General features: G+C 46.9%; 1 protein-coding gene and 1 pseudogene across 1 annotated transcript; one reads left to right on the top strand and one right to left on the bottom strand.

Moving 5' to 3' along the window:
• Positions 1 to 8,967: 8,967 nt before the first annotated feature.
• LOC144114375 (uncharacterized) lies at positions 8,968 to 10,336 on the bottom strand. The gene is made up of 2 exons (XM_077648069.1): positions 10,039 to 10,336; positions 8,968 to 9,518 (listed from the first exon to the last, which is right to left on the bottom strand). The coding sequence occupies exons 1-2, from the start codon at positions 10,334 to 10,336 to the stop codon at positions 8,968 to 8,970; spliced, it is 849 nt and encodes a 282-aa protein (XP_077504195.1).
• Positions 10,337 to 19,198: 8,862 nt separating this feature from the next.
• Positions 19,199 to 21,738, top strand: LOC144115153 (uncharacterized; annotated as a pseudogene).
• Positions 21,739 to 26,627: the final 4,889 nt, after the last annotated feature.

Below are 26,627 nucleotides of genomic sequence, written 5' to 3'. Positions count from 1 at the left end.
AAGACCGAGCATTGTTGAGTATTATGACCCTAGTGCTGCTTTACGTACTGATTTGGCATACGAATACAACCTGGCGGATGTTGGGCAAGGTAAGGGTCATATAATTCATTTTACTAATTTTCAGTGCTCCTCTAGTGCTCGGCTTGACAGGATTTAAGTTTCAGCAGACATGTCAGCCAGCGTTTTTCGTTACTGGGTGTGGCCCATACTCTTCAGTAATCACTGCATGGTGTCTCTTGAGACAGGGAGGTATAGTCGGCGCATACTCCATCCTCGATGGGAGCTGTGGAAGTTGAATAGCTGTCTGCTCTCAGATGGAATCTTCAAATATGCTGTATCTACTTACTTGAAGGACACATGGTCACGCGGTGATGTCTCAGTTTGGCAAAAATTGGAGTTATTTAAACACGACACAAAAACTTGGCTATTGAAGCCTCGGCAGAATCGCGCTTTTGAAGAGACATCACCTTCGAGAGCTCGGCCGTACTTTCGTTAAGCTACATGAGCTAGAGAGAATTAGCACAGGTGCCTATGAAGAAGATATCACTAGCGTAAAAGCAGAGCTTGAGCAGTTTGAAACCGAAAGATACAAGGGGGACTCGATAAGGCCTAGGTCCCGTAGGTTTCTGGATGAGCAGCTATCTCGTCGGGCCCTGAGTGATGAAAGGCAGACTGCTCTTGCTAAAGAAATATTGGAAATTCAGTATGGAGGTTGCACATACAACGATGGTCCTAGTATTATTGAAGCTTTCTTTGACTATTATGGGAAGCTGTTTGGGGGTTGTGCGGGCATAAATGTGAGATCAGATTACAGTCGCTTATTCGAAGCCTTTCCTCGACTTGACGATGAGCAGCGTGCTGTTGTAGAGGGAACTATCACTTTGGACGAAATTAAATCTGCCCTTTCTGACCTCACAGCTCGGAAATCTCCTGGGCCAGATGGTATTACTAGCGAATTCTATAAAACATTTTCCGCTTGCCTAGCACCTGTTTTGATTGAGGTTTTCCAGGCTTCTTATGATGTTGGTTTTTTGCCCCCCCCCCCCCCCGCACTTTTTATTCTTGGCATACTATATTAATTCCAGAAAGCACAGATACAAATCGGTTGAAAACAGTTGAGGGATATCGTCCAATTTCCCTCTGTAATGTAGATCTTAAACTTTTTGCAAAGGTTCTTTGCAATCGCCTGCAGCTAGTTGTCGCTGATTTAATAGGCTCGCATCAGACATGCGGTATCAGAGGCTGCAGCATCCAAACCCATATTCATATTGCACTTTCAGTATTGGAGACAGCATCAGATGACACCGGACAAGCAGCTCTAATTCAGATTGACTTTGCCAAGGCATCTGATAAAGTTCTTCACGATTTCTTTTTTGTGGTCTTAGAACGTGCAAATATTGGATATGTTTTGCTTGGGGGCATAAGACTGCTATAAGGAATCCTATACAAGGCTAACTGTTAACCAAGAGCTAACTAAACCTATACAACTGAAATTATCTGTTCGCCAAGGCTGTCCCTGATCGCCTTTGTTGTTTGCCCTATTTCTTGAACCCCTATGCCTTAGCATTATTAACAGCGCAACTATCCATGGTTTCTCCCTGGCACAATATGAAATTAATTTTTTAGTTATGCTGATGATGTCATCTTCTTTTGTTCTGACAAAAATAGTGTACTTGAGGCATTGCATTTGACTGAACAGTTCTATGAGGTATCAGGTGCGCCTCTTAATTTAGATAAATCCAAGGGATTTTGGTTGGGCCATTGGTGTGCAAGGCCAAGCCATTTTGGTGGCATAAGCTGGGACTGCGGGACCCTTCAGTACCTGGGGGCTGCCCTTCTCCACATTCGCAACACTGTAGCCTACTGGGATTCGCAGAGAATCTCCATGAGGCGACAATCCCAGGCTTGGATGGGTAGGGACCTGTCAGTGTTTGCTCGGGCTCAAGTCAGCAACATTTCCTTGCCTATGTGCAGCAGGTTCTCCACTGTGCGCGGAAGGAAGCGCAGGTGATGCACAGAATATTTGCTACCTTCGTATGGCGCTCCCAACGGGAACCCATGCGTCGCGATAACCTATTTCTTTCTTAGAGCCTGGTTGAATAGTCCTTGTTTACGTATTCGTGCATCAGCTTGTTTCGCGTTTTTTTTTCTTTTTCAAATCGGCAAACCACCCCTTTTTTAGTAGCTGTGCTTATCCGGCATCATAGTGGTCATTTGCCTTTCCTATTCGCACCAACTGGACACACTCGTGAGGGGCCTTTATGGGGATTCCTTAAGGAAGTTGCTGACACCTTCAAATTCTTCACTGTGAGCTTTTCTTTAGACTACCTGTATGGCCTCTCCAGAAGGCAAATGACTCAGGCTCAGAGTATTTGTTTCCTGTACGGTTGTATCGGCAACCTTTTCTGGAGTTCCTTGACACCATTGTTTTAAAACGCGTTAGGCGAATGTGCATTTCTTGTGTTGCAAAAACGTTCTTCGTTAAACTGCACACATCGACGCTGCCTGTGAAGGCATGGCTTCATGCTTAGGAGATGTTTGTGCCATGGACGGTGAATTGCCGCCTGTGCAATACAACAGAGATCATTGACCATTGTTTTATTCTGTGCAATGATGCTATGTTCTTCTGGGATATACTACTACGAACAATAAAGAAGGACATTGACATCACACCCTACAGCATCCGTTTTTTTTGCCTGTGGAGAAAAACTGTGTTGCGCCATCTGATCTATTTATGTTGCTGGGACTACTTAGTCTCTGGAGGAGCCGCATGATGGACCGCCACTCCGAATCGCCACGGTCGTCGAAATCTGTTTCGTGAACAATGCGCTTTGGGGCGGGGATTATATGCTGCCCTGCAAGAGCCGCCTAGCTGGCTCCCATATCTGGATGCATATGTGTGCCTCCCAGAATTTCGATGTTTGTGAAGGTGGGGACGTGCAAGGATATGGTGGCCTAGTGTTTTGTGGCATAGGCATGCTTAGATTTAGTTTTTAGAAACAAAATTGCTTTTATTTGGAGATTCCAGTGTTTCGTGTTACAACGCCGATGACAACGCCGACACCGGCTCACTGTCGCGTTAAAAATGAAACCGAGAAGCAGACGACGCGCAGCGGTTAACCAGAGCGCAGCAGCGGCCACGGCATGGGCCGCAGGGGCCGCGGCCAGCGAGCAGCGGTGAAGGAGCAAGTTCCAGTGAAGCAAGACTCGACCGCAGCTCGATCCGTGCGACCGTCCGGGCCATCGTGTGCCAAACCATATCCCGTAGGCGCACTCGAGCAGACAGGAGTGTGATCACGTGACATGACGTCACTTCTGCGGGATATTTACACCGTTGTAAAGTGGTTCCGAGGGTACATGCGAGCCGCCTCTACGCTTCGTTGGGTCCTGGATACTTGCCTCTGAATGCTTAAATTGCACCGATTCCAGGGACCTATGCAAGCCGCGCAGCTGGGTGCTCGATATGCGCCGTCCAACGGTCTTCAAACCAGTGCGACCTACGCGGTGGCGATGTCGCGAAGCGTTTATTTGGAGCCGTTTGTAGCTTTTGCAAGCGCCGTTTCCAATTCTAGAGAGGATCGCCATGGACAGCGATGAGTGACAGCTACTCACGGTGAATTTCCTCTGCGTGCATAAGCTGCGCAGCACAGTGACAAGTGTCCGCGCAGTAAAAGATCGGAGCGACTGCTTTTCCGCCAAGGCAACGAAATGTACACCTGTGAAAGCTCACTACGCACGCCATGTTTTCCTAATGCTGAAATGAATTTGGCGCTGTGCTGCTAGTCACCTTCGTTGCGATCGTTGCCTGCATCGACATCGCGATGCATACCATCACATTTGAGTATGAGGTGTTCCATTGTTTCTACAGATTTACCACACCCAGCACATGTGTCATCTTCTTCATTAAGTTTCTTTTTGTAGCTGCGCGTTCTAAGACATCCTGACCTATAGCTTCAAAGAGTAGAGCACTGCCTCTTGAGTTATCATAAAACGTTTCCTTCCTGATCTGCCTCTTCCATTATCGACATAGTTCTACACTATGCTTCTTTCCCATTGAATCTATCCAAGTTTTACCTTCCGCGTTTTTGACCTCTCGTTTAATGCTCTTTCTTTCTCTGTCCTCGTGTCTGGCATACTTACTGGTTAGTTCCCATGTTCTTTTCCGCCAATGTGAGTCAACGCTCTTTCTGTATAGGCATTTAAATACCTTGGTTGCCCTCCTGTTATTCTCCAATTTCCTCACGCTTTCTTCGTGTAGTATTTTACTCTGAGCTTCCCGTGCTTCGAACGATACCCAGCTCATATCCCCCTGTACTACATCGTTTGTGGTTTTGCCGCGGGCACCTAGCGCTAATCTTCCAACAGCTCTCTGATTTACTTCTAACCTCGACTGAACTTCTGCCCTTAAGCACAGAACCGCATTCTCGAAAGTAAGCCCCGGCACCATTATTCATTTCCAAATACCTCTCAGTATTTCATACCTGTTGTACTCCCACAATGTCCTATATCTTTCATTATCCCGACGTCTCTTCGACCTTTTGCTATGAGAGAGTGTTCGTGCTTTTCCGTGTACATCTGCCCTTCGTTTACCCATACCCCGAGATATTTGCATTCGACCACTCGGGGTATTTCATGGCCTTGTATTGTAAGCTCCTGATCAGTTGTATCGTTGAAAATCATCACATCGGACTTAGTTGCGCTAAAACTGAAACCTAGACTGTCTCCAATTCGTTTCCACAGCAATTAACCAGAGTTTGCAAATCTTCCTGGCTATCTGCTAACAGTACAATATCATCCGCATACATTAAACCCGGTAGTCGTTGCTCAACAACCTTTCCGCCTAATCTGTATACAGATTATAACCTAGGTTGCTTCCTTGTAGCCTTCTTCCATACTTATCATATAAAGCATGAACAGCAATGGTGATAGAGGACAACTTTGCCTCAATCCTTTGTGTACCTCGACAGTTGTCGTACTCCTCATTCCTTCCCATGTTATTTCAACTTTATTTTCTTGATATATTTCCTGTATAAAATCAATTACCTCATGACCGATACCTTCATCTTTTAATATGTTCCACGGGAGTTCCCTGTTCACGTTGTCGTATGCACCGCTTATGTCCAGGAAGGCTAAATACAGAGGTCTGTTTTCCGCCTTAGCTATTTTTATGCACTGGGTAAGCACGATCAGGCTATCATCTAAACGCCTACCCCTTCTGAACCCGTTCTGAAGTTCTCCGAGTATTCTATTACTTTCTACCCATTACTGCATTTTTAATTTCACCGCTTGCATCGCCAACCTGAATATAACTGATGTTATGGTAATGGATTGGAAGGATTTTATGTTCGTCTTATCGCCTTTCCCTTTATAAATCAAGTTAACTTTACTCTGCTTCCAGCTGTGCGGAATTTGATTATTTGTTATGACTGCCTCCAATGCTTTTATCAGCGTTTCCTTGCCTCTTGGCGAAGTTCATTAATTAACTTGATTTTAGTTTCGTCTATCCCTGCGGACGTGCATTTTGGAATATTTGCTTCCGACTTTTTCCAGTTAAGGTTGGTCAGTTCTAAGCTGTTTTCTATTGTGCTATCCAGTGTCCTCCTAACTTCGCTAAGCCCTATCACATCCCATTTAATTCCGGCTAGTTCCTCGAACAGCACTGCTAGGCTAGCCTCACTAGCTAAAGTTCTAGCGTTAAACGTTGCCAGGTTCAGAAGAAGACCATTAACGAGTTAGCCGTAAGAGGGAAAGCACAGGAGTTTAGGATAGCGCTGCAAAACAGATACTCGGCTTTAACTGAGGAAGATGATCTTGATGTTCATTCAATGCACGATAACCTGACATCAATAATTACGGAGTGCGCAGTAGAAGTAGGCGGTAGGACAGTTCGAAAAGATACCGGGAAGCTATCTCAGGTGACGAAAGATCTGATTAAGAAGCGCCAAAACATGAAGGCATCTAACACTACCGATAGAATAGAACTAACGGAGCTATCAAAGTTAATAAATAAGCGCAAGGTAGCCGACATAAGGAAGTTTAATATGGAGAGAATCGAGCATGCTATAAAGAACGGAGGTAGCCTAAAAACAGTGAAGAGGAAACTAGGCATAGGTAAAAACCAGATGTATGCATTAAGAGACAAGCAGGGCAATGTCATTAGCAATATGGATAAGATAGTTAACGTAGCCGAAGAGTTCTACACAGACCTGTACAGTAGCCAATGTAATCAGAGCGCTAATGAGAAAGACAGCAGTGCACAGCAATGCGTCATCCCGCCAGTAACGAAAGATGAAGTAAAGAAAGCCTTAGAAGCAATGAAAAGGGGAAAATCAGCTGGGGAGGATCAGGTAACAGCAGATCTGTTGAAGGATGGAGGGCTGATGATGATGATGATGATGATGATGATGATGATGATGATGATGATGATGATCCAGTGTTGCTCCCTCATTTGGGGCGATTACCCTATCGTCTTTCCTAAATGACTCAGCTATAACTGACGCAATGTAGTTCACAGCGTCATCTCCCTCTAAACATTTTCCCTCGGCATCGTGAATGTGTTCCTGCTTTCTGTGATTCTCTTTACCCAGCCAGCTTATACGGTTCAAGAATTTTCTTGACCCCCCTTTAGTTGCATCGCGAACTTCAGCCAGCCAGCGATCAGAGAACTGCTTTATTTTAGCCTGGACGAGGACCTGCACTTGTTTCTTTTGTCGATAAGGTTCCCATTTTTGGCCTATTTCCTTTTCAGACAACTGCGCCCTCTTTGCTTCTCTGTGTTCCCGGGCTTCGAACGATGTCCAGCCCATATATCCTCGTTTGTGGTTTTCCCCTAGGGACCTAGTGCTAATCTTCCAACAGCTCTCTGATTTACTTCTAATCTCGTCTGAATTTCTGCCCTTAAGCGCAGAACCGCATTCCCAAAAGTAAGCCTCGGCACCATTACTTCTTTTATTTTTGTACTAATGAGTAGTTCTAACTGATTGTAATCCCACTTTTCCATGGGATGTTTCTCTATTGCTTCCTCTATGCCGGCCGCTATTAGCGCTATTTGTTCGTCATTTAATTTTGCGTACTCTTTTGGACTTCCCTGCATTTCTCTTTTGAGCAGGGCCCCCAACTGTAGACCAATACGCTTATGATCACTTCCGAGGCTGTATTTCTCCTCTTCGTCTATTTCCATTATTGCGAGCTTGCTATACACTCTAAGAACTGCTAACCTCTTTGATAGAGTATACCGGCCACTGTACTCTCTATACCAGCATTCTACGCCTCCAAATTGCCTACGGAGTGAAACGCCTCCTTCGGCAAAGAGTACAACTGCCACTGCACTCTCAACTCTACGGCCAGATGGAGTTGGGCGATGTTAATTTTTTTTTTTGCTTTTGCAATGCAGCGGAGCTATATAGCCACCTACGACCCGTATCTCATGAAAACTAGTCCGCCCTTGATTCCGCTTAACGTAAATGAAGAGCTCTCCTTTTGAGCTGCAGAAAAGGAGCGATATGCCTGAGCAGAGGTTCTAAATAAGTGCCATTCAACGAAAGTATGCTTTTACGTAAATGCATATCAGAAGTGACTGTCTTGTAACTGTCGCCATTTATCCGAAACATAGTGCAATCGCTAAGTATTTTACACGCTCCGGAGACGCCATTCTTATTTTGGTACATCTGTTTCAAAACAGCGACCTACCGGGGCTGAAGCGCTTCGCAGAAAAGAGCGATGCTTCAGTTCAAGGAAAACAGTTCTGTCACATCCCGTAAACCTTCTTGATTCGGCGCGAAACATCACTCTAAATAGTTGCTATTGCAGTGCTGATGCGGTGCGAATGCTCGACCAGCGCTCAAGTGAAGTTTGACATCGTTTTTAATGCAAAGAATTATGCAACAGCACCGCAGTTATCTTGTTCACGAATGGCGAGGCTTCAACATACCGTGCACCATGAAATTGCTTCCGAGTAAAGATTATCCGTGGCGCGCAGCTGCTGTCGGGACTGTTTCATCATTTACTGAGCTGTGACAACTACTGCGGCTCCGATCTGTGAAGTTAAACAACAGAAGTTCACGAAAGATACGAAAGAAGCGCCACAAAACTCATAATGAAAACATTTACATGTGTTCAAAACCTACAACTCTCGTCTCAGTGATAGTGAAGAGGTAGCGCACCCGGCTCACAACCCAGTTTCTCGGTTCGGTTCCTCCCTCCTGCGCAGTTTTTTTTTTCCCCGGGTAGTATCGTAATAAAGGAGTATATCTACTCCTGCAGAGCGCGTACTCTTGGAAAGAGTGCGGCGACTCTGGAAAAAGGAGTGGAATATGGGACGAGCGTATACTCTATCGAAAGGCGTTTCCATGGCACTCCTGTTCTTATAGTGAACATCCCCTGCGACATTAAGCAGTAGTCAATGGTCGTTTGCCTATTACGGGATTCCTACGTGATTTAACCCTCTCACTGAGTTTCTCTGTTTACAATAACTAGGTTGTGTCGCTGACAGAAGTCTAGCATCAACTTCCCGTTACAATCTGTGTATCCATCCAGATCCTCGATGTCGCCATTCATGTCACCCAGCAGAATAATATCGGCACCTTCTCCAAACTGCTTTGTATCGTCATTGAGACACTTAACTAGGTCCTTATTTTGTGGGTTTCTCAGTGGGCACGGGCCACTAACCGCCGTGGGCTCGGGCTTCGCGCGAGCCAAGAGCCCCGATCAGCCGTCACCACACGCCACCTGGGGCACCGCTGCGGTGCACTCAACCTCTGCAGAGAGGAGAGCGACTCGCCGCGAAGACGCAGGCCTTCAAGTTCACGAAGGAGACGTTTATTCACGCTGTTCTCCAGCGGTACACAGACTCAACAATCACCGGTCCTGACTGACTGACTGAAAAACTTTATTTTCAAAATATATACAGGGAGCTAGTGGAGCAGTCCTTAAGGGTCCGTTCCTTACAAATGCTAGGTAGGCTGCTCATTACAGCAGCCCATTGGCGGTAGCTGCTGCTCGGGCACGCCCGACCAGGGCCTTTTGGCTCGCCAGGTCAGAGCAGCCGAGCAGGGCCGCCTCCCAGTCCTCCCGGGTAGGACAGGGGATATGGGGAAGATGCGGAGTTGATTGGCATGCCCACACCATGTGGTAAATGTCCGAAGACTTTTCCCTGCAGTGCGGGCACTCCCCTGTGCACGCAGGGTCGAAATGTTTGATGACTGCCGGGCACAGAAGTGTTTTAGTATAAAGGCGAAGGAGTAAGTGTTCCTCCGCCTTCGTGAGGCCCTTGCAGGGCTTAGGAAAGATTGCGTGGCCGAAATGGTAATACTTGATGATTTCCTTGAAGGCAAAAGCTGGATTAGGGTCGGAGTCCGCATCGGGGGGAGGCGAGGGTGATGCCCGGAGAGTGAGCGCGCGGGCAGCGGCGTCGGCCGTTTCGTTGCCCTTGAGACCCGTGTGCGCGGGAGTCCATACTATTGTGCGGGACGCGGGAACCCCGAGATAATTACTATGTTGAAGAATTCTGTATGCAAAATCAATCAATCAATCATGTTTATTTAACATCATGACGATGTTGGGTGCGCCGACAAAAAGCCATTGGGATGGCTTGACGAGGCCGAAGCACCCCACAAGGGCATTGCAGTGATACAGAACATGGTAGCACTTCCAGGGATAAAAAAAAGAAAATGAACAAAAGTAACATATTTGGCATTAGCTGCACATCAATTCGGACTCCTTATTTAGTTGATGTGGGAGAGTGTAGCTCAACATTTGATAACCATAATTTGTTCGCATCCTAGGCACATACCAATTGGGTGTCGCACGTGTAGTGTACTTTGGCTCATTGCATTGTAATCCTGACAGATTTAGCATATTGCAATTATTGTGATTAACACCGGTTTTATACCGTTGTAGAAGTAAAACTTCGTACAGCTGTGGCAAACGGATGATTCGAAGTTCATTGAAAAACGGTTCGGTGTGTTCTAGTCGAGGAGCATTCATAATATTTCGAACAGCTTTCTTTTGAAGAAGATACAAGCGGTTAATATTTGTAATAGGGAATAAAACCCCTTTCGATGTTCCTGCAGGCCCCTCGCGAGTCGGTAATGATGACCCGCGAGTCCTGATCGGCGCCGGCGAGCGCGATTGCCACCTCTTCCGCATGAGTAATGTCTTGAGCTTTGGACGTAAGGCTGTTCACTGCGGTGTTTTGGTGGACGACTGCGGCTGTGTACCAACCCCCATGATGTGGGCCGGTGGCGTCCACGTAAAATACTCCGCGTTTGTTTCCATAGTAGCGTGCCAAGGCTTCCGCCCGCGCGAGGCGCCGGCCACTATGGTCGTCTCGTGTCATGTTGGCCGGAAGAGGGCGTACGTGCAGGGCGTATCTCCAGATTTCGGGGATGCGCACGCGCTCTTCCGTTAGTGTTAGATGGTGGATGTGAAGTCGGGCAAGCAGGCGGCGACCCGACGGCGTCTTTGAGAGTCTTGTGTAGTGGTTTGTCAAGTGTGCTTCTCGGAGCTCCATGAAGGTGTTGACCATCCCCAGGCCCAGGAGGCGCTGGTTGGACGTGGTGACCGGGAGGTCGAGAGCACGCTTGTAAGTCTTACGGAGAACCACCTCAAGGGCTTTCTCGTCACATTTGCGAATATGGAGGTAAGGAGTCGAGTACAAGGCTCGACTGGTTACGAATGCGTGCGCCAGCCGCAAGACATCTTTGCACCGTAACCCCCCGCGGTTATTGGAAACCCGGCGGGTCATGCGTCCCACCTGGTCCCTCACCTTGCGCAATTTGACTAGTGTTGTGTCGACACGGCGGTGTTTATTGATAAAGAGACCCAGTACTCTGATCTCCCGGGGGCACGTGAGGAGCAAGGCTCCGCTGCGCGCATGGAGCGACAACGCGGGATGCCGGCGACAGTCGCGCGAAGGCAACGACGGGAAGCCCGGATTCCCACAGTTTTCTTGTCTGCATTTGTCCCCTGTCCCTAAATAAACTACTCCTAGCCATGTCCTTTTGCCGGCAATTGCACCTGATACGCAGACATATTCTTTGCAAGTTGACTTTATTCTTTGCCAATTTGTTCCTTGATGTATCAGCATACCCACTCCTCCCTTCCTCTCCGTTGTTGTTCTGTTGCTCCCTTCCCAGCGCTCCATTTTGAGTGCCCGCACAGCATCTCCAGAGACTCGTTTTGTGTCTGCACCTCGCCTCCTCCTGCATTCAGACACATTGTGTGCACTGCGTGCATGTGCGTCTTGTGACTTCCATCAGCGCGAGCTCCACTGTGTGTGCCCGCAGTATCTCGTGCCCGTCTACCGCGCCGCATTGTGCCGTCCTCCTGCCGCCGTTTCCGCATCCGGACCCGTACTCTATTCTATCTATTTAATACCCCTCCCCCACACCCGTGCAGTGCAGCGAAGTTGTTCTCCGAAAGAGACATTTGCACGCCCTGCACACAAATTTTTCCCACCAAACAGAACCACTTTTCCCACCAGAACAGAACCAAACAGGGCGATTCACATGCAGGCGAATTGGCGAACAGAGCGAAAAGCGGCACGGCGCTGCGAAGCGGTTCGCGAGCTTTCGTTTCACATGCATCGCAGCTGCGCGTTTCCCACCACTGCGAAAACCAATGTTGCTGGCAAAAGATGCCCGCTTGCAACCGGTTTTGGTGGCCTGCAAACACAAAAAAGCGTAATATGAAAGCATTATTGGGTCATTTCTTTTCACAGTTTATTTGAGAGCCGCATTGACGAGATCCTGTCATCATGAAGTTCAAGGCAGTTTTGACACACACAACCGTCGGCTGAAAGCAGCATGAAGATTACCCGACAAGACTGCCATCCAGTGTCGCAGAAGGGATTCTGCGAGCACTTAGAGGCAGAAAATATGTCACAACCATGTGCACATCAGAAAAAAGGAAGCTGTACGAGGTCACTCCTTACATTAATGGCGTTTCCCACAGTCTCAAAAAGGTAGGCGCAAGAGCTGGTGTAAAAGTGCTCATGTCAGCACCCAACAAGTGAAGAAGCCTGTGCGCCAAAGTTAACAGCGAGCAAAGAAAAAAATCAATGCAAGAAAAAGTACCGGAAAAGACATGTGAAACGTGTGAAAAGGGGGTTTATGAAATACCTCTGTCATGCGGACTCACCTACATTGGTCAAACAGGGGGCTGTTTGAATAAACGGCTTCGAGTGCACAAAAAATACCTAAAGGGCTCCATCAACATTAAATTAGCAAAACAATGCAGAGAGCATGAACGTGTTCCGCAGCTTATCAACACAATGGTCATCCCGTCATATTTTGATCAACGGACCAGGGAGATTAAAGAAGCCTTCAACATCCAACAAAAAAGCGACGTATGCGTCTGCATACCTTCAATAACGTTCGTGACAGAGAAATTGATTATCTGCGTGCGATGTCTTAATATTTTACCACGCGTACATCTTATGCGTTTTTCATGCTTCTTTCTTTTCCTTCTTATACGAGCGAGATGAATATATATTCGACGAACGTGAATTAAAAATCTGGTTGTTATTCAGTGTCGTGTCCCGCCTCTCTGTTTGTCTCGTGCTGCGCTGCTCCCGTCACAATATCGTGCACCAACCAGCCCAAATTTTCACCTTGTCCACATTTCATGTAAACAGGTAAGTCTGAATGGCCTAGCCAGCAAGCATCCACGCGAGTGGACAGATGCATTACACCACCTGTAATGAAAGCATGTGCCTGAAATTTGGCACATATGTGCGCTTAAATACCTGAAGTCTGCACGAAAAAGAAGAAATAATTTTATTGAGCCAGAGCCGAGCAATCGAGCAATAACCTTTTGGGGCTTTCCCTGGGACGCACAACTTTTTGGACACGGCTAGTTGTGGGGACGTTTTTAGGATGTCTTCGGGAAAAATGAGCACCTCCTGCGAAGATTCCAAATGTCCTGTCGGGCTATTTATGGGCGATTTTGAGGAGGTTTTGTGTTTGTTGGGGAGTGACCTGGGGCGCCTGTCCTGTTGTGTTCATGTGCCTCTTTTGTCCTTGTTCTTTTCGCGCCGTCCTGACATCATCTAGGACCTGGGTCCGTCGGACGTATATTTTAATAGACACTTGGTAGTTGAAAGGAAGCGTGTTATGCGGCATATCTTGTCGTAGGTTTTATAGCATCTTCGAAAAACAGCACTGGTGCGCACCGGTGCGAAGTGTTAGCTTCGATAAATTGCACCGGTGCGCACCGGACATCTTCCATAAATGGGTGCACCGTCTGGGCATTTTTTGTTCGAACAGGCAACACCCTCTGGACTAGCTAAGGCCTCTCAATATCCTCCTCTCTTTTGTGGCTACGTCATCACACTTCGACGGACCAGCTCTCGGCGCTTTCGAGGAGCGCCCGTCGTGCCCCCACTTTCTCCAACCGGTCTCCGTGATTACCGTGATCTTAGTGCAACAACGCGTGCGCGGAGAAGTACCAGCCGAAGTATAGAATTTAAGGAAACATTTTGATGCTATTAATACTGCTTTGCTGCAAAAATAAAAATGTTAGTTTGTAAAAATTTATACTTTTTGTTTAACCGCTTATTTTGGAAGGTAATCTTGTTTTTTGTACGTGGTTTGTTATACTTTTTCGTTTTTGCACAGATTGCTCGACTGGAAAACGCATTCGCACTGCGGTAAACATCAATGGTTCGTTTATTTCGTGAATGTAGTTGCACATTATCACATTTTTGCGTTTATTTTTTGTTCGTGCAGCGTGTGTCACGAAACTCAACGCTGTTTCAGAGTTAGCACCGGTACGGTAACGACGTCGGTAACGACGAGGAAGTACGTCGGTGCCGGGAGGTGTGTCGAACGAGCCGGCTGCGGGGCAGTGGCTAAGTACCTGGCGGTGTTGCTCTAGCTTGCTAAATTTCTCCTTTTTGTCTGTGCCTGTTTGCTCCTGTTCTTGGGTGATTGGGTGCGGGACGAAAGCTTAATGTCTACTTCTTCTCCTGGCCAGGGGTTTTCCCCTTGGTCGGCATCTCTTCCTAAAGACCAGCTCCCAATCGATCTCTTTTTCCGCAGCGGTGTTTCAAGCATTCCAGTCGCATTAGTGCCTTCCGATGGAGGCGCTATCCGACTGAACAACCCGGAGGCCGTGCAGGCGGCCCTTAGGTCAACATCGCAGCATTTCATGCACATTACCGACGTCCGGCAGTTCGGCAGGGGTGGCATTTTGTGCAGGTCGCCGGATAAAGCCTGTATTGAAGACCTGCTGAAGTGTACGTCATTCGCCAACCACCCGGTGAGCGCATTCATTCCGCCTCATCTAGCATGTTCCAAGGGCTTGGTCCGAGGGGTCGACTCTCGATTGAGCCCTGCGGAAACGCTTGAGAACCTCTCGCCTGCGGGAGTGATTGCTGTCCATCGATGCAGCAGGATGGTTGACGGAGAAAAAATTCCTACGGAGTCCGTAATTGCCACATTTGCAGGAATATTTTGCCCGTCAGAGATTAAGGTGTGGCCATTGGTTTTTCGAGTAGATGCCTTTAACTCTCGGCCCCTTCAGTGTCAAAACTGCTGGCGATTTGGCCACAGCGGCAAAGCCTGCAAATCGGCCTTACGCTGCTGTGCCTGTGGGGAACGTCATTGCAGAGAGGAATGTCCTGAACAGCAAGAGAAATGTTGTTTGTGTAGCGGTGCTCACTCTGCTGATTCGCCTGACTGTCCTGCACGAGCACAAGAAGTTCAGGTGCTCGAGCTTATAGACAAGCGCAGATGCACGCGGAGAGAGGCCTTTGCCGCAGTCAAGGAGAGAACCTCAGCCTACTCTAGTGTGGCCGCCAAATGTCCACCCATAATGGATTCTAGTTGGTCCCAGGCTATTACAGCGGCAGTTGAGAAAGCTGTGGCAAATGCAATGGATCGCATTTTGGAAACCGTGTCCACGTGCATTTCGCAGGTCATAGCTGCTCAGATGACCAATCTTCTGCAGGCGTCCACCGCTCCGCTCTTGTCTTCTTTGGCTTCGGAAGCTACCCCTCCTTCTGTAATTATCGACTCCGCTCCACAGGGCCAAAAACAATGTGAGCAACAAAAGACCTCTCAGGCCTCTCCTTCGCATAGCGTTATGGACGCATCCTCTATGGATTGTATGGATATGGAGTCTGATCTCCGCGCCCAGAAACGAAGTGGGTCTCCTCTGAATATTGCAGGTCCATCTTGCCCCCAGTCAAAGACAAAGAAAAGTAACGCAAGTCATAAGGCTAAGACCAGTATTCTAGAAAAGTCAGTCGCGGCTGCGGCACTTCCGCCAAGATAGGGATCTTAAGTGTACTCCAGTGGAATTGTCGATCTATATTCTCAGCTTCAACAGATTTAAATTGCCTATGCACTCAGCTTCTACCGGATTTAGTTGCTTTACAGGAAACATGGCTAACTTCAAATTTCAATTATCATCTCAAGGATTACCATCCGTTCCGGCTTGACCGGTCATCACGAGGGGGAGGGTTGTTAGTGCTCATATCTACAAAGTTTTGCCACAGGGCATGCATTTCTTTTCAATATGCGGACAATGAATGTGAAATCCTTGCGGTTGACCTTAGTGTCCCAGGTCAACAGCCCTTTACGGTAGCTAATGCATATTTCCCTTCTGGTGTGCGTGACACTCGGCCCCTTGACTCACTCATGTCTAGTAGCCGATCTCAGGTTCTTTTACTTGGCGACTTCAATTCGCACCATGTGACTTGGGGGTTTAAAACAGACAGCTTTGGTTCTAGACTATTTGATTGGGCTTCTGGCAATAACTTAATCTGCAACAATTCCGGATTGCCTACGTTTGTCCGCAGTCAATGCCGCTCTGCCTTGGATTTAACTTTTTCCTCCCCAGGAGTCTCTGTTATGTCTTGGGCGCCTGTTGACTGTGCAACAAATAGTGATCATCTACCGATTAGTTTCAAGTTTGCGTGTAAATTAACTCTTCCTGAGCGACATCAGCGCACGTTAATAAATTACAATTGCTTTAAAGACACGCTAAAATCAGCCCTCCAAATCACTTCAGACACTCGCGCTCAGAGAAGTGCCGAAAGCAAGGCTGCACATCTATGCTCGGTACTGGACCATGCAAGGCAAAAGTCTGAATTTTTGCTTAAGAGCACAAAGGGTGCAATCGCGAACAATTGGTGGAATGCTGAGTGCACGCGTGAATATAGACGACGAAAAGCAGCTTGGAAGAAACTTCTCATCAATCAATGCCCAAAAAATTGGCTAGATTATAAGTATGTTGCAGCAACATTTAAACGCACTGTCGCCCGTGCAAAGGAGGAGTATAATACAAATCATTATGATTTCCTTTCCCAATCAGGAAATAAACGAGCTTTATTTAATTTCCTGAGGCGCAACAAGGTGATTCCTCCGGCTGCCAACATTGAATCCTTTGTTCAGTCCCCTGCTGACATCGCAAAGGCCTTAGGGGATATTGCGTGTGGCCTAGAGCTTCGCTTTACATCTGTTTTACCTTCTCCTTCTATATTCACATGCACCTCAAGTGATTTCACTGAGGTCTCTATGCCTGAGCTGTCGCAAATTGTTCTGCGCTTATCCCCAGCGGCTCCTGGCCCCGATAGGGTCACTTCATCTATGATCAAAATATTGTTCAATGAATCTCCTGCAGACCTGTTGGCTCTAATTAACCATTCTATTAAAGGTCCTTGGATACCGCATGAGTGGCGTCTTGCTGAAATAGTTCCATTGCTTAAAAAGCAAGGGGAGGGCTTAACTTTAGACAATATACGCCCTATTTCGTTAACATCGAACCTTGTGAAATTGGTGGAAAGGGTCCTTCTCAGCCGTGTCATGTCATTCATTTCAGAAAATGCTGTATTGAATCCATGCCAAATTGGTTTCAGGCCGGGTTGTTCAATTTGATGTGCTCATACTGACCTTGAGAGTCGTATTAAATTAGCTCGCAATAGAAAAAAGTTTGCTGCGCTTGTCACCTTGGATGTCAGTAAAGCATACGACAGCGTGGAGCACTCGACTCTATTACTAAGATTATAGGAACTCAACTTCCCAAGCTATTTTGTAGCCTGGATATCTGTTTTTTTGAAAAATAGAGAATTTTACTGCTGCCAAAATGGTGTTTCCTCAAGGAGATTTCCACAGACCAGAGGTGTTCCGCAAGGATCAGTTCTCTCACCTGTTCTTTTTAACATTTTTCTAAGCTCAATTCCATGCATTCAAAATGTGAAAACTTATGTGTACGCCGACGATATTGCATTTTTTGCATCAGCAAGTGACATTCACACTCTTTATCAAACCCTACAAAATTACCTCAATGTTCTTGACAACTGTCTAGGAAGAATTCATCTGTCCCTTAATGTGAAGAAATGCGCATTGTTAGTATTTCCAGTTTCTGTTCCAGTAAATATCTGCCTGGTCTATAGAAATAACATAATACCTCAAGTTCAGACGGTGAAGTATCTCGGTGTAATATACGACTCTACTCTCTCCTGGCGGCCCCACATTGAGCAAGTTTCTGCAAAAGGAGTTCGGGCCATTGGCATCCTGCGCAGGCTTTGTAGTGCTAGGTCAGGCATGAGAAGGCATACGCTTCTGATGATTTATAAAATGTACGTCCGCCCAATTTTGGAGTTCGGGTGTGTTTTATTCTCAGGAGCTCCTGCCTATAAACTTCGCCCTCTTGTGCTTTTGGAGCGTGAGGCGTTGCGCCTTTGTCTGGGGCTTCCAAAATATGTCGCCAATGCTGTTCTGCACCTTGAGGCGCGAATGCCTTCGTTATCAGCTAGGTTTCGCCTTTTAACAGTTCAAACATTTTTAAAATTGTGCGACTCACCTCTTCACGCTTCCAGTATAATCTTTCTTAGTCAACCTTCCGTCTTTTTTAGTGCTGTCTGGTCTCGATTTCATACCCCGCAGATATGTTACGTGCAGTCCCTCCTTGATCGCATAAATATTCATTTCACAGATGTCCGCCAAATATTTAACAACTCCTCATCTGTCCAGATTGAATTCGATGATATTTTCCCATCGAATGCAAAGCTGCAGCCCTTCCCACTTTTTCAGGGTCTATTGCAGGACCACCTAAGGTCCTTTCCCTCTCATGTTCTTATTGCTACTGATGCCTCGCAGGATCGCGAAAAGGCAGGTGTGGGAATTTTTTCGCCTTCACTGGATTGGTCTTTTTCTCTCCGTCTTCCTGACTTCACTCCAATTTTTCTAGCTGAATTATTAGCAGTAATCTTAGCCTTACGAAAATTAGAATCTACAGTTTCCCATGTCATGGTTATGACAGACTCTCTGTCCATTTGCTCTTCCTTATCCTCACCCACTGACTCTCGGCCGTTACGCCTCTTTAAGTTCCTGATTCCGCTCCATCTAAATTCGGTAAGGTTGCTTTGGGTACCCGGTCACATGGGCTTTCACTTAAATGAGGTTGCAGATTCCTTAGCAAGAGCCTCTCTCAGCGGCCCAATTGTTGCTGTCCTGCCATCATGTGCATATACAGCTGCGGTGAGGTTTCGCAGCTACACAATATTTCAGGAATTTGCTGCCTCGGCTCTTACATCATCTCCCGAATATCAGCATCTTCTGCATCCTTGGAGTAGCAAAGACTGGCGCTCACGCATACTAGAGGTCTCTTTCACGCGCTTGCGTTGCCGGGTTCCCCTTCTAAATTTCTACCTTCACAGATCTGGCCTGGCAGCTTCCCCACTGAGCCCTTTTTGTGCCGAACCTGAGACAATAGATCACTTCCTGCTGTTCTGCCGCCGCTTTTCTCATTTGAGGAAGAGTATTTTGCAGATTCCATTTCATCAACTGGGCTTGCCTGTGTCTTCCGCGGTTGTTCTTTCCATTGGCGCTTCTTTGCTTGGCCGAAGCGACAGGAGTGTGCGCTCTGCTGTGCAAAATTTTCTTCAAGAAACGCAGCGACTCCCATTCTAATTTCTTTTTCCCGCCCTCAATCAGTACGACATTGCAACATTACAGGCATTGTGTACTATTATGCACATTAAGCAATTGTCCCGTCTTTGATCTCCAAGTTAACTGGACCCCTTTCCTTCCCTTTTCCAATCTCTCAGACTACATACTATTACCACTCCTTTTCCCGTCAAAACTTTCCTGTATCCAGTAATTAACCGCCTGTGTCTTGGCCACTCCCCCGTAGTGGGTATGTGCCAGCAACGTCTGAGGCCTTCCTTCCTTCCAGTGTGCCGGCTGTGATAATGCCTGGGCATTGCTACGTACCGCGATGCCGCGGGAACTATGATGGTGGTGAGCGTGTGCGAGTCTTAATTCACCTTCCCTTCGGATCAAGCAAGAACAGCTCAATGGATTAGAGCTACCCACCGTGCGGATTTCACTCCAGGAAAGCGGTCGGTGGTAAGCAAACATTCCTTTAACTGTCGTCGTTACTCCTCCCTCAGTTGCATTGAAAACGCTGCGGACAGCATATTGCGAGATAATTCCGTAGTGCTGCCTCTTTTGAAACGGGTAAATCTGTAAAGTCGTAGCGAAATAGTATTGCTGACATTCAGTTCACACGACATTTGTAGAAATTTCTCTCGTACTGTCATGCACCTGTCTGATTTTTAAACTTCAGGTTCTAGAGCTTTTACTGTCTTTGTTTTATCTTATCCCAGGTCTTGCGAGCGCCACTTTAAACCGTCCGACATGGTAAATAGAACAAGCTACACGGATACAAAGACCGGAAAAGTAATTGAAGTGGCGCTGAAGCTCGTACGGTTACGATCTGATGCTGTTCCAAGCATACTTCCAGACTGCCCGGCATATCTTTCTGCCCCAAATGCAAGCACGTCTCGAGAGGCCCCAGATGAAAAGAGGACGCGCCGAGAGGCAGCTGCATTACAAGATGTCATCAACTTGTCTATTGAAGCACACCAGGCGGAAGAGGACGGAAACAAAATTGACAACTTTCAGGCGCTGTTGAAATGCATACCATGTATCAGGGTCTCCAAATTTTGGACGGTGGTTTCCCAGCATAACTTTATACTCTTCCTCAATCTGACTGTCGATGGTGCCCCAGCAATCATAAAGTCAGTTAAAGTCACCGCGGACCTCTCTCTAAAGCTGTATTTTCATGATGTCGAGGTCACCAAACTTGATGGCGTGGAGATCATTCCAAAAACTGTGAATGATATTCGGTGCTTAACAGGTCTGTTGGATGCCGTTGAGAGCTCTGATAAGGCTCCTGCCTTCCGCAAACCTGAAGACAAGACAGGTGGCATATTGAAGCTCATGCTATCTCTTTTTGAAGACGCAACAAATCAATAAATGGAAGACGAAGATCGGCAAGATGCTTTGACACTTTTAATCGAACAAGTCTTTCTCATTTTAAGCAAGTCACCCCACTACTCTTCAGAGCTGTTGGTATTTTCCAGCCTTCTATTTACCATCTCTCCTCATGCTTATAGGTACTTGCGTAACTACGGAGGTCTCACATCGCCGCATGAGTGCACGATCAGGCGTGTATGCAATGCATATGTTATATATTCAGCAGCTGAGCAGCAGGATGCTTCTTTCCTGCTTTATGCGAAGAAGATCGCGAGTGCAATGAAGAATCATGAGAAGTCAGTGGTTCTCATGATGGATGAGATCCATCTACAGGCGTAGTTTGATTATAAGGGTGGCACGATTGTCGGCACTGCCAGCAACACTTCAAATGCAGCAAAGACAGCTCATGTCTTTACGATTCAAATCCTCCTGTCATCACAAAGAAGTGTTCACATTTTGCCAGTTGAACAAATCAATCATGCTCAACAGCTGAACACTGTGCTCCACAGCATCATAAATGAGCTTGAAAAGGTTGAGCTTCGCATCATTCCAGTCATCACAGATAACAACTATCAACCGCAAAACAATGTCTCTATTTGGATTGTCATCAAAAGTCAGCAGCTCCTATCCTCACCCATCAGATCCCACTCGTCCTCTTTTTTTCGTTATTGACCCTGTTCACTTGTTGAAATGTATCCGGAACAATTGGATCAACCAAAAGAACCATAGAACATGCATGTTTTTTTCTTCACTTATGAGTTTGAACTCCAACCCAAAAATTATCACTGCTTCGTTCAAGACCCTCCGTGATCTTTACCTAAGAAGAAGACCACCTTACAAAGGCTGCTCCAACACTGTCAGTAAAGGCTCTCAATCCATCTAATATGGAAAGGCAAAATGTGAAGCTTGCACTGAAAGTGTTCAACCTATCAACCATAGCTGCTCTAGAAACATGCGGTCAACGCTATGCACTGCAGCATGCAGCTGGTACAGCGGAATTTTAAATGTTGTCGAAACCTGGTGGACGATTGTTAATGTGAAGTCGCCCAGCAAAGAACGCCGGCTTCGTGATGACCTGCAGACTCCCATTGCAGAAAATCTGTGTCCACAAGTTGAATTCCTTCAAACCGTCGTGCAGTGGCTTGACCTCTGGGAGAGTTTGAAGTTTGACAATGGAATTCTCACTCGTGAGACCCACAGTGCCTTGCGTCTCACTATGGAAGCCTTGGTCAAGATAATAAACTATTGCATTGAAGACCTTGGATTTGACTACGTACTTCTGGGGAAGTTCCAGGCAGACCGCTTGGAGGAAAGATTTGGCCAGTATAGGCAGCTTTCCGGGTCGCAGTACCATGTGTCCATCAGACAAGTGTTCGAATCCGAACGCAAGCTTCGCCTACAAAAAGCCGTGGCGCTTCCAGACATAGATTCAGGGGCATCTGCTGTCAGCATTGATGAGGTGATTCTATAGAGGTTCAACATTCAAGTAAATGACAAAGACTCCGAAATGAAGGCACAAAATGTGCCAGCTATAACGTACGTGGCCGGATACTGCGCCCATGCAGCACTTAAAAAACTTGCATGCACTGCTTTCCGGTAAAATTTGGTAGAAGATGAAGACATCATAATTGAGAATGCTGAAATTATAGAAAACATGAATCGCGGAGGGCCCAAGCTCCCCCAACCTCCAGTTGTTAATGCTGTAATGACTGCTAAAAATCGTCCTGGACAAGCTGCGAAGTGAAAAGTATGCTGTGCATTTCCATTCTCTAGCGAAGCAAAGGCAAGCCCTTTTCACACTGGCTACCAACCTGATAGAAAACGGTGACAGTTTCGACGAATGTGAAAGCGGTCATAGTCCTCACTTGGTCATGCATCACATTCTTAGCACTGCAACAAACATTCTGTTGAAAAACTGTTGTAAAAATAGCCACGACAGTCTTGTGCAAGCAAAAGTTGCTCAAAAACGGAAGCTCTGACTCCTTGTGTTGCGCACCTCTGAAAGTTTTCTGAATGTTTGTACTCTGTAATAAACATATCCGTGAAAGACATGAGAGCTCAAAATGGCAACACGGACGAGTAAGGAACAGGACGAGCGCTGCACTTTAAAGAGGATTTATTCAAGGAAGAGTGTTTATATATTGTCAACTGTGATTAAGAGCATGGATAAGAGCAGATGCTATATAAACGGTCTTCCTTGAATAAATCCTGTTGAAAGTGCAGTGCTCGTCCTGTTCCCTTACTCGTCCGTGTTGCCATTTTGCGCTCTCATGTCTTTCACGAATACGCACCAACAAGCCCAGTTGCAAGTACTTCTTAATAAACATATCCTTTTTATGTAACACAGCTTGCTTCAATTTTATCAAATCGAAAGGCATCTGCTCAGTCGCTCAGTTCAGATGCCATGCATGGAGCTGTAAGCTGTTCTGAGAGCCATACCTTATGGCAGTGTTTTTTTTGCGTGTGTTTGTGGAGGGAGGGTGAGCATTTGTTTGGAAGAAAAAGGTTACAAATAGTAGTCAGATTCCTGGCGAACAGTCGGCGCTAAGTGATATACAACTCGGTTCAATTTTTGCCCGAAAATAATTTCCAAGTCCGCGTCATGCAACGAGCTATTAACAAAAATAAAGATAAATGTGAACACAGCGGAATATCAATGCCCCGCAGGAAAAAAAAAATATGTGGACTTTCAGGCAATATTAGGCGATAGTAAAAGATACTGAATAGCCAACATATATTCATAATCCGGAAACCACTAACTTTCAGTTTTTAAACATATTCACCGCGGACTGTGTACCCGAAATGACATCATACATATATGTCAGCATTAAATCATGGGGCCAAAATCTTCAAAGGACGATTTCACGTAGCGCTGCAGTTACACAACAACGAACGAGCGTGCAGCACCGTCCCTTCATGAAGAACACGAACTCCGGCGCCCGTCGTAGTGTGATGACGTCACGAAGGAGCAGAGAGGCCTTGCCTAGTCTAGAGGGTGTTGGCCCAGGGCACACCGACAAGAATTCGTCGGTGCGCAGGGGAACAATCCCAGCAGACGTTGCAGCAGACAAGCAGATGACAAATGGCATCCACACTACAGTGCCTAGAATATACTGGATAGTGTGCCGACCGAGAGCGCCCCACAGTGGGAAGGAGTGGCGCATTTTCCAATGACTGCCAACAGTCGTCGAGAGGGGGCGCTGCTCACTGTGAGTGTGCGTCGCTAGCAGCCGCTCTTGTTGTCCGCTGTGTATCGCATCGCTGTAGAAGCTAATGGCTCTAGGTCTGCATAACACCTTTGAGGAGCTAAGGGAGGCCCAACTCGTAGCTCAGCTCAAGAGGCTAAAAAACACCAAAACAGGGACAGAGCTGCCCTAAAGAAGAGGCTACGAGGGTGCACTGTCAGAGATAAAAAGATCAAAACGAATACCTGATGAACTGCGGCAAACAATTAGGGTAGCACCAATTCCCAAAAATATGGATCCGAACCTGCACAAAGAGCGACGGGAGGCTAGGGCACAGTATGTGCAACCGAACCTAGCCAACAATGAAAACATTACGTACACGGATGCGGCTGCATACGGAAGAATTAGACAACAGAAATAGAGCGGTTGCAACGGCAATTAATCATGAGCTCAAAGAAATAGCCAGCGCATCTATCAGGGATGGAACTATTGAGGAGGCCGAAGAGGCTGCATTGCCCTAGCGGCGGCAGAGGGCTACCGTGCTCAAAGGTCCCTAATAATTATAATAGACTCGCAAACAGCGTGCAGAAACTACATGAATGGTAAAATAAGCGGGGGGGGGGGGGGGGCAGCGCTCCACATCCTAAAGACAGCCAAATTAACGCCGAAGGAAAAACAATTGCAACACATAATAATGTGGGTACCGGGACACACAGGCATCGCGGGGAGTGCCGAGGCGGATAGGAGAGCTCGAGAGCTTACAAACCGAGCCTCCAACCAAACCAGCCTCGAGCAGCCTAACGCGGAACCAGTGCCCTTAGGATACTCAGAAATTCTGAATTACTATAAGGGGGTCAGGATTAGATATCCCTCACCTCACAAAAATCTCCACCAGCAGGAACCGGTCTATTGGAGACAGCTACAAACGGGAACTTTCCCGAATCTAAACATGCTAAGCAAGATCCACCCAGGGCTATATAGCAGCAAATGTCCGTGGTGCGAGGACAAAAGCCACGTTAATTAATATAACGTGGTGTGAAAAGAGAACAAATCCGGCTGCAATAAACAGAATCCGGAGTGCGGAGCAGTGGGAGAGGATGCTTTCCAGCGATGATCCGGCGGTCCAGACAGGACTGGTTCGGAAAGCCTACCTGGCGGCAAGACTCAGTGGGACCCTGGACTAGGGGCTCCAACCCTGCCACAGGAGCCACAGACCACATCAAAAGATGTGAAGAGTGGCTCTACACCGAGACCCACCCATATATTTCTATGAACAAAGTTATTACTACTACTGTAGTCCCGGTCCTGCAGTATCGCCGCTGTTGTGTACGCGTGTGCGAATTTTTCGCGGTGCATATCAGTTGTCTGCTGCGTGTCGTTTGCTCGGTGTGTGGATATTGTGACGGTGATTCGCCACGAATGTCGACGGTGAAGCGGCCTTGTAAAGAACGAACATGCTTCGTACCAATGTGCCGGAGTGGATATCGTTCAAGCACCGAAAGCGTCTCTTTGTTCACGGCGCCGACGGACCCTGCACGACTTGTGGAGTGGGAGAAGAACATCTAGGCGGGTAAACAGGAGGCTGTCATCAACGGTAGTAGTGTGTGAAAAACACTTCGAGAGGAGCTTCATATAACGCACATTCAAGATCACCGTGAATGGCATCGCGAACGAGATTCCCTGGGATAAACCTCGCCTAAAGCCGGACGCGGTACCAACAGTATTTGATGCCTATCCAAAGCATCTTGTGCCTCACAACTCAGTGAAAAGGAAGACAAGGAATTTGTGCGAGCAAGAGGCGCCTCCAAAACGACCGAAGAAGCAACAGCAACAACAGCATGATGATGGGCAGCCACGCGACTTAGCTGAAGAGACTGTCGAGGCTCAAGTAGGCACTGTAGCTCAAGAGACAATGTCAGCTTCGCAGCTTCCAAGCGTCAGTGGAGCTACAGCGACTTCATTTCTGACATCGAGCTCCAGCGAGGATCGTCACCCATTCGATGGCATCTTCATTCCGGCGAGGTGGATGAAAATACCTGCATTGCCAGCTGATACTTTGGCCTTCGCTTGCTGTGATGTGGAAGAGAATAACTTCATGAACCTTTTCATTGAAAAAATGGTGAGGTTTGGAAAACATTTGCCTGAGCGGGGCTCCGTCGTAGCCACGGTATATCTACGAGGAAAAGAGAGGTGCAAGCAGGTGCTAAAAACCCGCAATGAGGCGCAGTTGCTTATGGATGAAACTGAGAAGGCAGTCATTTGCAGTGGTGTAGGCACGAAGCCCGTGTCAGGCAAATACAGGTGTTACAGGGTTAATGTTTTTTGCAGACAAGTGTTTGTCGGTTACAAACGACCAAGTGGAGAGCTGTGTTCAGTGCAGCTACCAAAGGAGACTTTTGCAAAGCAAATTTTCCAGAGACAAGAAGACGGACAGAATCAATAAAAAATCTAAGCGCAACATTTCCCGTTCACTTATAAGGACACAAAAAAAGCTTGCTACTTCACAGAGGCAAGTTGCGCAGATGAAAGCAGCAAATGAAGTGCTCACCGAGCAGGCCTTAGAGGCAAAGATTATGTCTCTTCCCAAGAAGCAGCAGCTGGCAGTAAAGAACTGTTTTCTTGCTGCGAGAAGAAAGTCTGTGAAAGGGATGCTATATGAGGATGAATGGATTGTTCAGTGCCTCATGAAGCGAATGAGGAGCCCGAAGCTTTATGAGTACCTCAGTTGGGAAAACATTATGGTTCTCCCTGGACGAACCTGCTTGCAAAGGTACTTGCAAAGGTTCAAATGAGGCTTTGGCTTAAATCCAAAGGTCTTCAATGCATTCAAAGAGAAGACGAAAGCCATGGATGTCTACAGCCGGCATTGAGGTCTAGTTGTAGGTGAGCTGAAACTGTCGGCACACCTCAACTTGAAATCAGCTGGCGAGTTTCAATACTGTCTCAGAGCCATCTTTGTCTTTGTACTTCGTCATAGCTTACAACAGTGTGTGGTAAAATTATTATCCTAGATTAGAAATCGAGAAGGCATGAACATGTGATAAAAAATTTCTAGACCGTCTTGTTGTCATTGCTTCATTTTTTGTTTGGTGTCCGTATTCAGCACAGGTTTAATGTGCCTGTCATGTTTTTTTCTCAGGTAGCATTGAAGGCTTTGTGAACTTCGCCAATCATA

This window comes from Amblyomma americanum, chromosome 1 (genome assembly GCF_052857255.1).
Source record: "Amblyomma americanum isolate KBUSLIRL-KWMA chromosome 1, ASM5285725v1, whole genome shotgun sequence".
NCBI lineage: Eukaryota > Metazoa > Arthropoda > Arachnida > Ixodida > Ixodidae > Amblyomma > Amblyomma americanum.
This window is presented reverse-complemented; position numbering and strand designations above follow the sequence as displayed.